We start from the raw sequence: 15,002 nt of genomic DNA, 5'->3' as shown, positions 1-15,002 counted from the left end.
TCTTCAGGATCCCAAGCTTCATTTCTCCAGCTTGCCATGGGAGTTCCCCTCCCCTCTGTGAGTTGAAAAGAATTTCTCTGGTGGGATGCAGAAAAGAAACTTAGATCTGAGATCTAAACTTCATTTCTGTGCCTTGCAGAAGGATGTCATCTGCCTACTATGTGCAAAAAGGGAATTCCTCCGATGCAAATGAATCTTAAATCATGAAGACCTTAAGGCCCTTTCTGCACTCCACCAGACAACTTCCTTTCCGTGCATGGAGGAGAACTGACATCATTCAGTAGAGTGTAGAAAAGAAGCTTAAATCTTGAAGATCTAAGATCCCTTCCTTCACTCCACTGGAGGAGTTCCTTTCTGAGTGTGGAGGACAGACATGAAATCTGTTCATGGGGTGCAGAAAAGAAGCTTAAAATCATGAAAATTAAAGTTTAGATCTTCATGATTTAAACTTCTTTTTCTGCATCCCACAAAAGGATATCAGTTCTCCTCCAGGCATGGAGGAGAACCGATATCCTTTTGTGGGGCAACTCCTTTGGTGAGATGCAAAAATATAGTTTATATCATGAAGATTCCAAGCTCCATTTATGCACCTCAGCAGGAGTTCTTTTCTATAGGAGAGCCCCATAGGGTATAAAAAGGAAACTTAGAACTTCATGATGTTCACTGAGTGGGGAACTGCAAATAGTCCTTTATAAGATTGAGGGGTTCTTGGTTAGAAGTGGAAACAGGATGCCAAGGCCTGAAATGCAGTCATGTGGTGGTGGGCAGGAGGGTGATGCTGTTGAAACATCTGATGATGACTGGAAGCGTTCTACAGGCTGTAAAGAAACATTTCTGAAGGCATTGTATCGATATAAATGACACTCATTTTACCAGTTGTAAATCAAAGATTACCTGTATTACATTTTCTCTGAAGGAAACTTTGTTATCAGCAACCAGATTAAATTGGTTCAATTAAGGTAAAATTAAGACAATTTTATTTTAACGAGTCATATGGCCCATTACTTTGATAATTTTTATTCTTATTTTTGAAGAATATGGGATTGATTGGATCACCTAGCTTAATCAAGAATTATCTGCTATCAACAGGCAAGGCTTTAAATTGCTCTTCTAGATTTCAATGGTTCATCCAAACTACAATAAAGCCTCACTTTATTATATTAATTAGGAAAGGAAAGAATATTTGGTATTGCCTATTGTCCAATAACTACTAAAGAATTTATATCATTTGAATTTTTCATAAGAGCATTACATAAATAGGTGCAACTGACATGACTCACATTATTTGCATAATGTCTTCATACATATCACTCCAGTTATCATAACATTAAGGAAAAGTTAATATAAATTTAAATGCCTCACTTGGTCTACTGTGAATGCAAAGGACTAGTCTGCAATTCCTGAGACGTCTGTACAGAAATCCTGAAGTTTGCTAAATATAGAATTGGTTAAATCAGGTTTTCACTATGTTTTAAAATATACATGACAATATTTCATTAGTCCAAAATATTAAATAGACAGCTTTATTGTCTTGTTTTCACATATGTGATAAAGAGGATTTAGTAGCTTAAAACTTTCTTAAGCAAATTAAACAAACATGTATAAAAAAAGACCTTGAAACTTCAATGGATAAATTAGATTCTTGGGATTTATAAAACACACTGCAGCTATGCTCCAAATTCCTATACTTTTGCCAAATTATTTTTTTAAATTCATAAAAATCTTAAAATGTGCATATTTCTGAAACTAAGTTTTTTTTTCATTCCAAAACAATTCACAAAAAACATTGTTTAACTTAACACTTGCATCTCTAACACCTATATATAGAAACATCCTCCCTTCATACATATGGGGATATTTTAATTCCTTTTTGTCAGTTACAAATGAATAGATCATTGAAATCCAACAGAACAGAGGACCAGGGACTTAATATATATATCCTAAGGGCCACAGGCAGTTATACTGTCCACTCCACATTTAATGGTCCATTCACTATTATCTTTCTCCACACTTCTAGATTACCTTACCCACATCATTATTATTGCCACTATCACTGCTGCTGCTGCCACTCCCATATTCCTATTCTTTGCTGCTATAGACATTAACTCTTTGCCTTCCAAACCAGTTTTCCTACACACTTTAATAAACTGAAAGAGCTACAGCCACTGCCCTTATTTCACCTGTAAAAGAGAAGAAAACTGCTGCTCTAAGACCCTTCTTCATATTCTCTATACAAACAATTTATCACAAGAATTTTCAGATGAATACTCAGATTATTTTCTGAGTGCTGAAACATTCACTCACAATGTAGGTGAGAGGAAGAAATCATATACTAAAGGAATCTTCTGGGAAAATGATGGGAAGAAGGAAAAAAAATCAATATTTGGAAGTTGAATAGCCCTCGGATGTGTATTCATTTTCCTCTCAATTCACCCATTTCTTACATATGGCACACAAAGCATTTTACAATTCTAAATGTGATTCTCGGTCTAAGACAAAACAACCACCCATGTTGTACAAGGAAGCCTATTTTCTATAAATATATTCTTCTTCTGAACTATAATTCAGAAGCATATAAAAAGGCCATTAATTTTATACAAAGTTTGAATATATTTTGCATGTTTAATTCTTAAGCTCTTTTATGAAATATTAACATGACTTCCCTAGAATCATGAAATTTCAAATTCATACATTCAAGTATTGGACAGCAGGGAAAAAAACCACTACCACTGGCCCAAAATATATAATTACTTACCTCTTGTTCTACATATTGAAGGAGGTAAACCCAACCTGTAAAATCTTGTGGGTTAGTTTCAACTACTTTCCAAAACTTGTCAAAGTCAGCAGGGAATGAATTTTCAGAATCAGAAGTCTTTACAGTTTCTGTATCTGGTATTTCAGTGTCCTGAACAGTCTCTTCCTGGGAATTGGCAGCAGGAGAATTGTCAGGGGACTGCTCCATCTCCATGACACTCATGATCTCTGTGCTGAAGTCAGCAGGCTGCTCATTCTTGGCCTCAGTGTCCTTACCCATGTTCTCACTTTTCAAGCTGCTGCTGTCTTCTATATGTTCTGAACTCTGCATAGCGACTGATACCTTTATATCTTTATGAAGTAATCTGTAAATGAGAAAATGATTAGCATCAGTACTATCTGTTGATTTTTCATTAAACAATACCGACATCCGACTTTTTAAAATAAATGTAACATTTGATAGAGTTATAATAAGTTAGATGAATTAAAACTGAATGAATGAGTCAAGTTTTTCTAACATATAAACTGAAAGCAAAGTATAAAGCAAATATCAGAGTAAAAACCATTTTCTAGCCCATTTAAGCCCAACTAAACTACTCTGATTAATAAGTGACTAAAATTCTCACTGGAATAAACATAATGAATAATTAACATGCTACTTTAGCATACCTCTGTTATGCACAAATTACAAGAAAAATGAAAATATCTTCATTGTATTTCATGACCTAAAATATCCAAATAAAGTGCTACATTAATATATCTGGCAGTACTGTTTTCATTTCCCATTAATCTCTACCTCAGAATTCCAACCGAACCAAATATTTTCATCTAAGCATCACCTTCTCTATTCTCAATTACCCGTTAAAACAAATAAATAAATAATGATTTGGATCCTGTTTCCTCACCGTCTTAGTCTCACCACCAAAACAAATTCCAAAAAATTCAACTGAATGGGAGGGGCAGGTGGCAACTGAGTCTGTCGCACAAGAGATAACTTACTCATTCAAATCATTGGCACCAGCTTTCATAACAACCTAAGATACAAAAGGGCAAATCAGTTGCCCTAATCTACAATTAAAAAACAGCAAGAAGCTCAATCACATCTTATTCCTAAAGAGCATGCATCCACTCTGATAATCCCTAAATGGTATAAAAAGGCTCAAGGGAAGCATTAGCTGCTAACTTTAGTCAAGTTGGAACTACCTGATAGACTTTGATGTGGTATCCTCCCACAATGCTTCTGAATTTGTTGGTACTAGTTAACTATAATCAAGATCTTTCTAGATGACAGAGCAGTCTTTAATTGGGATAATAGAATTATCTAAATTCCCAAAGTCATTCTGTAGGAAATGGATTTTAAGTATAATTCTTTTAGAACACAAAGAAACCCAAAAGCTTTTGAATGTGTTTGCAGAGAGGTACTTGGGACTCTTTCAGCTTCAATACAACATGTTCAAAAGCTTTTGGGTTTCTTTGTGCTCTAAAAGTATTAAACTTAAAATTGCATCCAGAAGCTGATATGAGGTGTAGAGAGCAAGAAAGAAGGCACAGTAAATGAATAATATAACTTTCTTCCAGCTATTTTTCACTTTCTTTAAATCCCTTTTCAAAGCCATTTTTTTCATTAAGTCTTTCAAAACGCTTAGTTCCTATAAGGCATTTTAGGCATCTGCAGTTGAAAAACCCTCTTAATTCTCCATATGGTTTCCTTTTTAGTGGCAAATCCACTGGCCATGAAGCCTGTTCTCTTGTATCCCATATTGTACTTTGACCATTGAAAATTTACGTTTTTTATAAGTTTATAAAAAAGAAAGTGAGGGAATTTAGCCCAGAGAAGGAAATATTAAAAAGGCAGAAAAATATTTTTTCTCAAAGGGACTTTTTAAAAGCAGAAACCAAACCTGGCCCCAAATCTATCTCTCTGCCCCAAAGCAGTAGCCAGCCCTATACAAATGCAAATGTAAAACCATCAGGAAGGTTGGAGCCAGGGAACTCAAGACAAAGAAACTCTTAAGCGTCATTAGCCCAGTGAAACGGGAGATGACTTTTGGGACATAATAGGACTAACCCATCAAGTATACCATACAGGCCTCAAAGTTCATGCCACAGGAAGAGGAAACTATTCCAAACAAAAAGCTAGACAGGGTATAAAAAGCTACTGCCCATGTGCTCTCCTCTTCTTCTCTCCTCTTTCTACTTCTTCAATAAACTGTATCCATCTTCCCAAAGCAGTCGCCATGTTGCTTATTTATTCCCGTCTTGGATGAACCAGGATGAAGACTTACTTCTAACAAAAGTTATGTATTTATCAGAAGGAGCGATGCAAGCGAACGCGGGCATAATTACGCCTTTCTCTCATGCCCTAAACCAGCTTTTCCCAAGCCCTTTTCTAAGCGTGAGAGATTACAGCCCAAAGCCACATGGCTGGAAATCACCCGACTTATATATAGTTCAACACACCGAAAGCGCCAATTTGGGCAAAGCAATCCTAGTTAAGAGAAATAAGGCGAGGAGAAACTCGCTAGGCGGACTTCTTGACTGAAGCTCCGCCGGTCATTCCGTCCCGGGGCCGAGGAAAAAGAAAGCTTTAGAGTCTCCCGCCTTTCGGGTAACGACGCCAGAGCCAGCAAATGTCTTCCTTTGATTCACCCTGTTTCTTCCACAAAGAGTAGTAGAGAAAAAAGCTGCTTTCCCTCTCACTTGCGCGCGCGCTTGGTCCCCCCACGCACGCGCGCGCACGCCTTCGACCACTGGAGGGGGGAAGGGGGGAATACAGAGCCGCCTCAGGCCGCGTCAAGCTCGAGGGGAACGGGGAAAGAAACCAACGATGGAGGGAAAGTCACGAGACGTAGGTCAGAAGGAGCGGGTTCACCTCTTTCCTAGCTGCCAACCGCCTCGCCTCAGACAGCGTGGCTGGCGAAGCGGTTTCCTTTTTCCCCCCCTTTCCTTTTAACCTTTCTTCAGACCTCTAACACGCACACGAGGAGGCTTCTCGTTCTTTCGCCCGTTTCCCTACAGACCTGGCGCGTGTTCTCTGCCATCGGTCCCGCCCGCTCAGCCGTCGACCTGACTCTCTGAACGGCCTCCGGTCTACCCGCCGTCCGAATGAGCGTACTACGCAGGTGCGTCAGATTCAAGGCCTCTTTTTTGGGCCCAATCTGACTTGCGCTGCCGGCGGGAAGAAAGAGGCGCATGCGTGGTAGCGCCCAGCTGGAGACCCGGAAGACAACCCGCTGAAAGAACATGCACCGGAAGGAGTCCTGCTCGGCCTTCCTGTGAGGTGGATATTGCATGATGTCTCTCAATGAGAGATAAGTATCAGTCTGCGTTTTTGTTCTGGAGGTGGTTGCGGGCCGGTTTAGACTTAATTCTTATTTCTAGTTAAGTCCTTCTGCGTTACTCCAGATGTGGACGGTGTGTAGTTCTAATCATGTTCAACTAAGATGGCGGCATAACTAGCTATTTAAATTCATCCAAATGCCCCCTGTCACTCTCTATCCTGATAATGGCTTAATTTCTTTGGGAGCTGCAAACGGGCGATTATTTTGTTTGCTTCTGTGTGCAATCTGCGGAATTGGAGGGCATAGCTGACATGGGAAAACGCCATAATTTTGATGTTATTTGCTGAGTAGATAAAGGAAGAAGTCATAAATCCTCTAGATATTAGCTGTAACTAGAAACGCAATTCTGAGCGTCTCTTGCACTACTGAATAATTACCTCGGAAAAACGAGTACCTCTGCAAAGTTCAACCACTGCCAAAACAACTGTGCTCTTTTAAGATTTGTTCCTGTCATTGTAATGTTAATTCTGAGTTATTGAAGAAAGAAGTTATGTGATCATCACTTAGATTTATTACAATAAAATACTCAAGTTTGCCAGAAGTTATCAAACTTGGTACCGAAAAATCTCATCTGTCTCCTGCCCTGTGCTGAATGACTTCAATTTTTGTTTCCATTTACAGTGAAGCATGCTTCTTCTTCTTGTGCCATATCCATTATCGGACATTGGCAATCATGTTGGCGATCCTGTTTTTATCAGCAGCCGCACGAAAAAGTGCTGCTGAGTTTTGTCCAAACCAGGCCCTTAGGTTTTGAAGCCAGGATGTTCTTCTTCTGCCTAGACCTCATTTGCCTTCAATCTTTCCCTGGAGGATTAAATGGAAATTTTTCTGAGTCACATGTCTGAAATATTCTAATTTTCGTTTTTTAATTGTTTTGATGATTTCTCTTGGCTTTCCCAGGCAGCTTATCACCTCATTTCTGATTTTGTCAACCCAACTTATATGTAACAGCCGCCTGTAAATCCACATTTCAAATGCTTCTAGTCTCTTCTGATGGCCTTCTGTCAGAGACCAGCTCTCTACTCCATAGAAGCAGGATAGAAAAAATATAGCATCTGACAAGCCTGATTTTCAGTCTTAGGCTTATGTCGTGAAGCATGCTTAACAAAGACAATTGAGCAATCTCGTATTAAAAATGCTTGTAGATTACACTTAGGTGGCTGATAAGGGCCATTGCAGAGCAGTACATGAAGAATGGAAGCCTAGAGCAAAAAGGGAAGGTTGATGAGAATCTTGGGGGGAGGGGATAAAAGAGGTAAGTTTAAAGAACAAAAGAAAAATGTATGAAACGCTGTATGAATGTGATTGGACAAAGGACAGGAATGAACAGTATTGGTGAAAAAACCCTTATGGGTTTCCTTTTCATATTTCTTTACAATTTAGTCCTTTTCTGGGCAAACCAGGAGAATGAGTTCTAGTCCTGCCATAGACACAAAGCCAGCTGGTTAACTTTGGCCCAGTCATGTCCTAGGAAGGAGGTGATGGCAAAGCACTTCTAAAGAATTTTGCAGACTCTGGACACAATTGAATGGAAATGTGTCAAGTAGTTAGAACTTAATTGTTTCAAAAACAATAATCTTCAAGACAAACAAATCGGGAAAGGGAAATAAACCACATTATTTACAGAAATAAAGCCATTTATTTTTATAACTTTTTTATCTTTCAGATGAATACAGTACTTGTAGGTTTCATATTTTGAGAGCAGAACTGGCACTATATTGCTGAGGATTGCACATAAGGTCAGAAAAGTTAACACCTTTATAAATTTTGGACAGATAAAATTCAGTAATATTTTTCACACTAAAATATGGAAGCTATATTCAACATGTGCCATTTCTTTTAAGACATGTTCAAAATCTGTAAAAAATTATTTTCTATAAATTTTGGTCAACATGCTTCATTAAAACCTTTTCCAAGTTTTACAACAATGTGCAGATAATTATGCTCAACTGTCAAGCAGATGTAATACATCAACAGCAGCAAAAGCAAGCTAACACTGCACAATCATGAGTGGGACTGATTTTTAAAATACATTTTTTTCCACAAATATCACACAAAACCCTGTTCATGTCTCTCCAAAGTCCCTCCCCCCCTTTTAAGGCTATATGAGAAGACATGTCATAACATGATTTCATGATTAAAACTATTTCTAAATTTCATCTTTGTTAGTACACACAGGGCGCCATGCCACCAAGTCAAAAAGAGTGCAAAGAAGCAGAGTTGACTTTGCTTTCACAGACATCGAATCCCGATTCTACAGAATTTTGGAACAGCACCAGGATAGGAAGTACATTTGCAAGTGTCATACTGATTTTGGTTTCAGCCTAGGACTTTAACTGGAAAAATAATGTCCTAAATGGTTGGTCATTAAAAGCAGTCAGTCCAATTTCATTTCTGCATGAAAAGCACAAACATAATAAAGGCAGGCTGCTTAAAAATGATCCATTCCAGATCATGTAAAACTGCTGTTATCCAGAGCCTATAATAATCTTTATGTCCATGTCAGAGTTTGCTTCAGGTAGTTTGGTCAAAAATTTCCTCCAGAGTTCTTTTTATGTGTGGGGGCTGAGATGCAGCTTGGATCAACAGATTCTGACCCATTTGTGCAAAAAGTGCTTTTGACAGTTTAGCAGTGGCTGCCCGAATATTTCCACCAGCTCCAGGTAAGGAACCACTGTTTGTCATGTTGCCCAACAAATGCCATAAAACCACCAAAACTTTCTGCTCCACTGCATGAGGCTTCCGGGGATACAACTCAACAACAAGTTCTGAATGCAGGAAAAGGACCAAGGAAGAGAGAGTTATTTTTCATGCAAAAATATGGCAAGATGTTGACTCCCCAGATTATATCCTAAAACTGAAGAGAAATTCTATCTTAATACAGTCTTTTCAAGAATGCTATTGTGCAAATTCAGAAGCAACTGTTGTGAAGTATGAACATACATACTGCATACAGAAAAGTCAAAGGATCTAGAAACATGGTAAATATTGGAAGAACAAATACATTTCTACCAAACAAATTTGTACCAATGGAAAACAAATCTGTATTTTGATTTCAAACACTTCAATGGAATAAAATATTAACTACATTTACTTTTCAGTTTCCTGTATTGGCTGTGAACTTCAAACTAAAACTATTGCCAACCCTGCAATACAGAAACACTTGAATAAAGACTCTTGAAAATACACGAGACTTATTCAATATAGATAGATCAGTCTTATGGAGAAAAAAAATCAGATGAGAAAAAAAGACATGAAACATAAAGAAAACTGCTGAAAGCCTTACCAGCTAGTTTTTCAGTTATGTCTTGTTTGGCTTTTCCATTCAGAAACTGGGCTTTAGTGCAGAATGGCTGGAGAAGCAGGTAATTGTCTTGAAGCAAAGGAAACAAGGACATAAAATACAGGATTTGCTTCAGGAGGTTTAGCTCCGAGCTCTAACAATAAGAATTTGGTATATAACAATAAAGATGAAACAGAGTTTGGAAGATGGCAAGGGGATAGAAAAATTTAGTCTCAAGTCCCAGATATCCCAGAATCTCAATGGATGAATTTACATTCTACATTAAATTGAAGTATAGTTTATTTAGTTTCACTTAGCATGATGGTTTAATGCAGTGCTTCTCAAATAGTGGGGCGCGCCCCCCAGGGGTGAGGCTCCGTAAAGGGGGGCTCGTTTGACCTCGGCAAATACTGTCATATTGGATTTCTAGATCGGATCATCCGACTCACTCGCAAGCGGCAGCCCGACGCGGAGGACAACATGACCGCCAACGCACGTGACACATGCAAAGGACCTGATTGGATAGACATAATGCTCTATCCTGATTGGCCAAACCCGCCCGTGTGACTTTTAGACCCGGAAATCGGTCCTCTGTACAGAAAAAATTTTTTTACAGTCGTACGGGGGGCGCGAAATGTTTTCTTCTTCCTAGGGGGGCATGACAGAAAATAATTGAGAAGCACTGGTTTAATGCAACTATTGTGTGTTGTGAACTACAATGTTTGGTGCTGGGTAGGGTGGAGAACACTCCTACTTTTTCATTGTCTCTGGAAATTCTCAATCATCCAGGTCATAGTTATCGCAAAGGTGCTTTTTTCACAAGGCAACTGGACTTTGTCATTTTGCTTCTCATTCAAGAAGCTGCTTCAGCTCTGACTCAAGAAAAGCATCTTTGGGACTGCTTTTTCATTGTTTTTAATTCTGAATGTTAACTGAGAAACATGACATTGCAGTGATATTACAGAATGGTTGACTTTTTAAAATTGAGTTCTATAGTGGCAGTAGGGTTATAGAAAGTAGGCAACATTTAACCACTGAAATTTAAGAGAAGAATAAGACAGAAAAAAAAATAAAGGTATGGTATCAAAAACTGCCCAAAGTTCCCTAGGTGATCGAGAGAGCAAACAAATAGATAAAAATAAATATTGGTCACCATATTTCAGTAGCACAATCTAGCGTAATTGCAAGCTACAGAAAATAGGAAAATGTCCCCAATCAGTCCCACTTTAGCCATGAAAGCCAGCTGGATGACCTTTTGACAGTCATTCAGCCCAATCTCTTTAGAAGTTTGTTTTAGGGAAAACAAAATGGGAAGGATATTATGTATGTTTGCTGCCTTGAGTTATTTATAAAAATAATAAAGACAGGATTAATAAAATCTAAAAAAAGCAACACATGGGCCAATAGTTTAATTTGAGTAGACCTTTCTGACATAATCTACAAATTATCGGTAAGAAGAAATAGGGGAGACATGATAGCAGTATTCCAGTATTTGAGTATTTTGCCACCAAAAAGAGGGGGTCACATTATTCACCAAAACACCAGAGGGCAGGACAAGAAACAATGGTTGGAAACTGACCAAAGAGAGAAGCAACCTGGAATTAAGGAGAAACTTCCTGACAGTGAGGACAATTAACCAGTGGAATAGCTTGCCTCCAGAAATCATGGCCGCTCCATCACTGGAGATTTTTAAGAAGAGGCTAGACCAGGGGTAGGCAACCCAAAACACTCAAAGAGCCACTTGGACACGTTTCCCACTGAAAACAAAACACTGGGAGCCACAAAACCCTTTTGATATCTAAAATGAAGATAACACTGCATATATCCTTTTTTTACCTTTAATTAATATATGTATGTATGTATGTATGTGTATGTGTTTGTATATATATAAAATAAAGTTAAAGGATATATGCAGTGTTATCTTCATTTTAGATATCAAAAGGGTCTTTCTGTCTCTTTCCTCTTTCCTTTCTCTTTCCTCTCCCTCCCTCTTTCCTCTCTTTTTTCTTTCCTTTTTCTTTCCTCTCCCCTTTTCTTTCTTTCCTCTCCCTTTCTCTCTCTGCTCTTTTTCCCTCCTCTCCCTCTTTCTCTTTCCTCTTCCCCTCTTTTTCCTCTTTCTTTCTCTTTCCTTTCCTCTTTCCTCTCCCTCTTTCTCTTTCATCTCTTTCCTTCTTTCCTCTCTTTTTCTCTTTCCTCTCCCTTTTTCCTTTCTTTCCTCTCCCACTTTCTCTCTTCCTTTTCATTTCCTCTCCCTTTCTCTTTCCTCTCCCTCTTTCTCTCTCTTTCCCTCTTTCCTGTTTTTCTTTCCTCTCCCCCTCTTTTTCCTCTTTCTATTTCCTCTCTTTCCTCTTTCTCTCTTCCCTCCCCTCTCTCTTTCTCTCTTTCCTCTCTCTCTCTTTATCTCTCTCTTTCCAGGTGAGGAGAGAGAGAAAACGAAAGGCAGACAGTGCCGAACGGGCGGGGAGGGAGAGTAGGATGGGACGCAGTGGCTCCAGTGGCGGCGGCGTGGCACGTCCGCTGCATCCTCAGCTGAACAGGCGGGGAGGGGGAGCAGGACAAGAAGCAGCTGCTCCGGTGGCGTTGGTGCGGCCTGGCCGCCACCCCCGCCGCGTCCTCAGCCGAACGGGCAGGGAGGGGGAGCAGGACAAGAGGCAGTGGCTTCGATGGTGGCGGCCAGGCCCAGCCGCCACGTCCTCAGCCGAACAGGTGGGGAGGGGGAGTAGGACAGGAGGCAGCAGCTCTGGTGGTGGCGGCATGGCCTGGCCGTCGCGTCCTCAGCTGAAGGGGCGGGGAGGTGGAGCAGGACAAGTGGCAACTGCTCTGATGGTGGTGGCGCGGGGCGGCCCGGGCGCCGCCCCCACCACATCCTCAGCTGAACAGGCGGCATCGGCTGCTGCAGCATTGTTGGGGTTCCCTGTTGTCCCCGACTTGGCCGCCGCCCCCGCTGCATCCTCAGCCGAACGGGCGGGGAGGGGGAGCAGGACAAGAGGCAGCGGCTCTGGTGGCGGCAGTGTGGCCCGGCCGCTGTGTCCTCAGCTGAACAGGCGGGCAGGGGGAGCAGGATGGGAGGCAGTGGCTCTGGCAGTGGCCATTGCAGCATCGTCGGGATTCCCCGCCGCCCCCGGCCTGGCCACCACCCCTGCTGCATCCTCAGCCACTTTGCCATCACAGGAAGGCGCCAAGGCTGGGTGCACCATGGGCAGCCGTGCCAGCAACGGGGAATGCCACTGCGGGGATGAAGGGGGGTCCTGAATCGCTGCCGCCCTCACAGCTCAAGGTCTTCTTCTCCTGTACCGCGGCGGCAGTGGCAGCGGGAGGACAGCCAAGAGGACCACGCAGTAGGTGGGGAAAGGGCCGGGCAGGCACTGTGGGGGAATCCGCTGCCCATGAGACGGCCGAAAGGCACAGGCAGAGAGGGGAAGCTCCGGAAGATCCCCGGCGACCCCTCCAACTAACAGAGGCGGAGCAGGGCAAGGGGAGACCCACCGGGCAGGGAAGAGGCACCCCGAGACCGGCCACCCGCGGCTCCTTACCAGGGACACCTTTCCAGCAATCGTCCCAGCCACCACATGCAGCACGAAGAAGGAAAGAGGTTTGTGGGCAGTCCCAGAAACCAAAGAAGTTCAACCAATCAATTCAAATTTCATGAGAAGTTTGAATTGATTGGTTGAACTTTTTTAGTCCCATTTTTTTTTCAGACTGCACATGGTGGCTGAGGACAGGGAGACAGCTGAAAGAGCCGCATGTGGCTCCGGAGCCGCGGGTTGCCGACCCGTGAGCTAGACAATCACTTGTCTGAGATGGTATAGGTCCTCCTGCATGAGCAGGGGGCTGGACTAGAAGACTTCCAAAGTCCCTTCCAGGTCTATTCTATTCTATAACCCAACTATGGCTCAATATATGTGGAACTTCCGTGATTTTTCCTACATGCTGCCAATCTTCTTGAATTGCCCTAAAGTATTTTTCAAATGAGATTGGTACATTACAGGAATGTTTACAAACTGAACAAAGCAAGCATTAATAAACCCACATTTGTATTATAAGTGGATAAATAAAAATCCATAAATTTCGAATTGTTTAGTCCCCTCTTTTTTGCAACACTACACCTTAAAGCTCAGTCTAGCAGATGAAAGAAAAAATCAGTTTACCTAAGTGTTGACAAAGAGCCTGGATGACATTGGTGGCAGCAGCATAGATGCCTGGATTCTTAGAATTCAGATTGTTATCAACCAAAGCAGGAATCAACATGTTGATAACAGGAGATAGTTTCTCTTTCAACAGAGGAATCAACTGGTGCATGGTCTCTAGAGCAACCTGATTGACTTTGCTATTTGAGTCATGTAAGCGAGACTTGAAGGCATCAAAGATCTAGACAGACAATTACAAAATAGTTTAAATTATTTTCTTTGAGCAAATATTTATTTAAACTTGTCAAGTTTAAAATGTGGAATCCCATGGAAAAGTGTTCTTTTCTATTAATTTTCAATGTAAACCTAAACAAGTTCTTTTTCTTTCATATATTGCTACACTGGTGAAATATCCTGAAGAATTGTTGGTCAGCCAAAGGATAGCAAACCCCTTTGCAAATCAAGGACATACAACTCATATGTAAGCAGTTTTAAAGTTCTTTAAGCAAAATACTTTGCTCAAGAATACCTAAAACCCCCAACTATTAAAGGAATTTAAACTCCAAGAGATACTCAATAGCTTAAAGAGTATCTGACAAAGAAATATCACACAAAAGAAATAGAAAGTAAACAATAACGCTTAGGATGATTGATCTGCTCACTTAAGGCAATTCATTTTGTAATGTGATAGCATTGGAGTTAATAAAATGCATGATATATGGACATGGTAGAAATAATTTGCAAGAATAGAAATATATGGATAAATACTATGACTGGTGCTGGAGTAAACTAGATTTAGCCAAATTTCTTTTTTATTTCTTGATTTCCTCCCCCCCCCTTTATTCTCATTCATTTTCCATGAATGAGACATAATGTATATAATGTTGCTTACATAGCATAATGCAATATTTATATTTTTCTTCCACATCAGTTATTTTACTTCACTGCAAAGCTGACAAGGAGTGATTCATGTAGCTATCATTTTTTGTATAAGCACTTAATACCGCAATATGTACATGGAAAATATTGATCAATTATTCATAAATGTCTTTATATTGTGGTTTTAGCAGAAGTTAAAAACTGTAGTTAAATCTGTTTTCTGGCTAAATTAAGTGTCTCATAATATAATTTGAATCAACACAATTCTGTGAAAGCTACGTTTAAAATGTTTGTAAACTTAAACTTTATCTCAGAATGTTTATAAAGAGACAATTGAAATATTTGTTATTCAGTATTTTAAGTTCCAACATGCCTGGAGGTTTTGAAGAAATAAATTGTGGCTCATTTGTACAAGATGATGTAAAGTTATTTAGGTAGCCTCTGAAACAATGAGCTTGAACTAGTTGCCTTGTCTCGATAAACTAGTGAAAGTCATTTTGAGAAACATGAAACTATTTTCCTATAATCATAAATTAATATAACAAAAAGGTTTACTGTGTGTATTGAACACTTCAGATAATGTTTGGGGAATGGAGTGGATTGCAATGATTTTGCCAT

General features: G+C 40.2%; 2 protein-coding genes and 1 long non-coding RNA gene across 7 annotated transcripts in view; 1 reads left to right on the top strand and 2 right to left on the bottom strand.

Moving 5' to 3' along the window:
- Positions 1-5,929, bottom strand: part of PRPF39 (pre-mRNA processing factor 39) — a 28,050-nt gene extending 22,121 nt beyond the window's left edge. Inside the window, exons 1-2 of one of the 2 annotated variants that reach the window (XM_039358626.1) lie at positions 5,775-5,929; positions 2,756-3,119 (exon numbers count right to left, since the gene is read on the bottom strand). In XM_039358626.1, the coding sequence (XP_039214560.1) occupies positions 2,756-3,085 (330 nt within the window). In that variant the 5' untranslated portion in view covers positions 3,086-3,119; positions 5,775-5,929. Of the gene's footprint in view, positions 1-2,755; positions 3,120-5,214; positions 5,404-5,774 lie in introns of those variants that run through there. The other variant, XM_039358627.1, reaches the window with a different exon arrangement.
- On the top strand, positions 5,913-8,017 carry LOC120314993. The gene is made up of 2 exons (XR_005558578.1): positions 5,913-6,034; positions 7,762-8,017. It is a non-coding gene; the product is annotated as an uncharacterized LOC120314993 (long non-coding RNA).
- The window catches only part of TOGARAM1 (TOG array regulator of axonemal microtubules 1), a 41,588-nt gene continuing 34,300 nt past the window's right edge, over positions 7,715-15,002 (bottom strand). For 3 of the 4 annotated variants that reach the window (XM_039358621.1, XM_039358622.1, XM_039358624.1), the window contains 3 exons: positions 13,527-13,746; positions 9,382-9,468; positions 7,715-8,863 (listed from right to left, as the gene is read on the bottom strand). In XM_039358621.1, coding sequence (XP_039214555.1) covers positions 8,610-8,863; positions 9,382-9,468; positions 13,527-13,746 — 561 coding nt within the window. In that variant the 3' untranslated portion in view covers positions 7,715-8,609. Of the gene's footprint in view, positions 8,953-9,381; positions 9,469-13,526; positions 13,747-15,002 lie in introns of all 4 variants that reach the window. The other variant, XM_039358623.1, reaches the window with a different exon arrangement.

Source organism: Crotalus tigris, unplaced genomic scaffold, assembly GCF_016545835.1.
Source record: "Crotalus tigris isolate CLP2741 ecotype Arizona unplaced genomic scaffold, ASM1654583v1 scf7180000019042.1166422, whole genome shotgun sequence".
Lineage (NCBI taxonomy): Eukaryota > Metazoa > Chordata > Lepidosauria > Squamata > Viperidae > Crotalus > Crotalus tigris.
Note: the sequence above shows the minus strand (reverse complement) of the source record. Positions and strands in the feature narration are given on the sequence as shown.